The sequence below is a fragment of the Protopterus annectens genome, chromosome 17.part0 (assembly GCF_019279795.1).
Source record: "Protopterus annectens isolate FY-2018-M chromosome 17.part0, PAN1.0, whole genome shotgun sequence".
Lineage (NCBI taxonomy): Eukaryota > Metazoa > Chordata > Ceratodontiformes > Protopteridae > Protopterus > Protopterus annectens.
Genome location: NC_056751.1, coordinates 576,959,408 through 576,961,030, shown reverse-complemented (window position 1 = coordinate 576,961,030; position 1,623 = coordinate 576,959,408). Strand labels below are relative to the sequence as shown.

Below are 1,623 nucleotides of genomic sequence, written 5' to 3'. Positions count from 1 at the left end.
GTAATACTGAAATGTTTAAATGACATATCAGTGTAAATTTCACAGCATATATGAGATTTTAAGATGAACCTTAATAGGAATTAGTAGTAAGAACATAAAAGTTAAACTGAATCGATGAAATAATTTGTCTGTCTTGCTTGACAAATGCTGTTACATTGTAATCCAATGCAGATAAAATACCGTTAAATAAATTTAATAGCACTGCCTCATGCACTGAAATGATTAAACCAAATGTATTGTTTTCAGTTTCTTCCAGATTCATCAATGACCATTGATGGTTCAGAACTCATTGCATTGCTGAACAGCAGTGACTTTGAATACGTGCCTAACACCAGCCACATTTCTTCATTGTGCAACTATGACAGGAGCTACACATTCGATATCATTTTCTTTCCCATTTTTTATACGGTTACATTTATTTTGGGGATCCTTGGCAATGGAACAGTGGTGGCAGTTCTTGTAAAATACAGACGGAAACTGGTTATGACCGATGTCTATATTCTTCACTTAGCTATTGCCGACATTCTGCTTGTAATGACACTGCCCTTCTGGGCTGCAAATGCTGTTCATGGCTGGGTGTTTGGTTCTTTAATGTGTAAGATCTTTGGTGCAGCATTCAAAATTAACTTCTATTGTGGTATTTTTCTTCTGGTATGTATTAGCTTTGAGCGCTACCTTTCTATAGTTCATGCAATCCAGATGTACAAGAAAAGGAAAACTGTCTCAATCACAATAACCTGCCTTGTAGTTTGGATAATCAGCATCTTTATGACACTTCCTGATTTTATTTTTCTTCAAGGAATATTTGAGGAAAGACGTAATATTTTTGTTTGTATCCACAACTTCCCTGCTGTAACTGCCAAACACTGGAGGATAACCATGCGTTTCATTTATCATGTCATTGGATTTTTCATCCCTTTGGCAATAATGTTTTACTGCTACATTTTAATCCTCAGAACTCTGTGTCAATCACCAGGCTGTTATAGACAGAGAGCCGTGTATGTCATTATAGCACTTGTTGCTGTATTTTTCATGAGTTGGGCACCGTACAATATAACGATGTTACTCGACACTTTACGTCTACTGGGCTTTGCGGTTCAAGACTGTGACAACATCTGGAAACTAAACATTGCTCTGTCCATCACAGTCAGTTTAGGATACTTCCACTGTTGCCTTAACCCTTTCCTCTCATGCCTTCATTAGTATCAGATTCCAACAAAATTCCAGACATTCCTAACACTACTGGTGGTGCCAGTCAAGAATTTATGTAGGACCACAGGACATTAATTATGGGAAGTGTCACTGTGCCAGAGGCATTGGGTACTGTTTTTCCTGACACTATGATGGAAATTCTGAAAAGGATTTGTTGTAGGACTAGCAACATGGCATGAAATCCCATAACATTATCAGACACTGGCCCATGTGTTGTTAATGGTCAACAGTTGGTAAAGTTATTCGTTAACCATTTTCACTGGCAACCTGCTTCTAGTACATTAAGATGCAAGGAGTCAATTTGCATGCAGTAGTACGACAGAACAGGAAGGAAGTATTAAACTAAGAAGTCATTCACAGAGACACATCCTGCTGTGTATCCTGAAAGTCAAATAGTTATGGACACCTGTA

The 1,623-nt window shown here is 37.8% G+C and overlaps 1 protein-coding gene across 1 annotated transcript; it reads left to right on the top strand.

The window, feature by feature from the left end:
* The first annotated feature begins 250 nt into the window (after nucleotides 1-250).
* LOC122791462 (C-X-C chemokine receptor type 3-like) lies at nucleotides 251-1,203 on the top strand. Its single transcript, XM_044059207.1, has one exon. The coding sequence runs from the start codon at nucleotides 265-267 to the stop codon at nucleotides 1,201-1,203; it is 939 nt and encodes a 312-aa protein (XP_043915142.1). The 5' UTR covers nucleotides 251-264.
* Nucleotides 1,204-1,623: the final 420 nt, after the last annotated feature.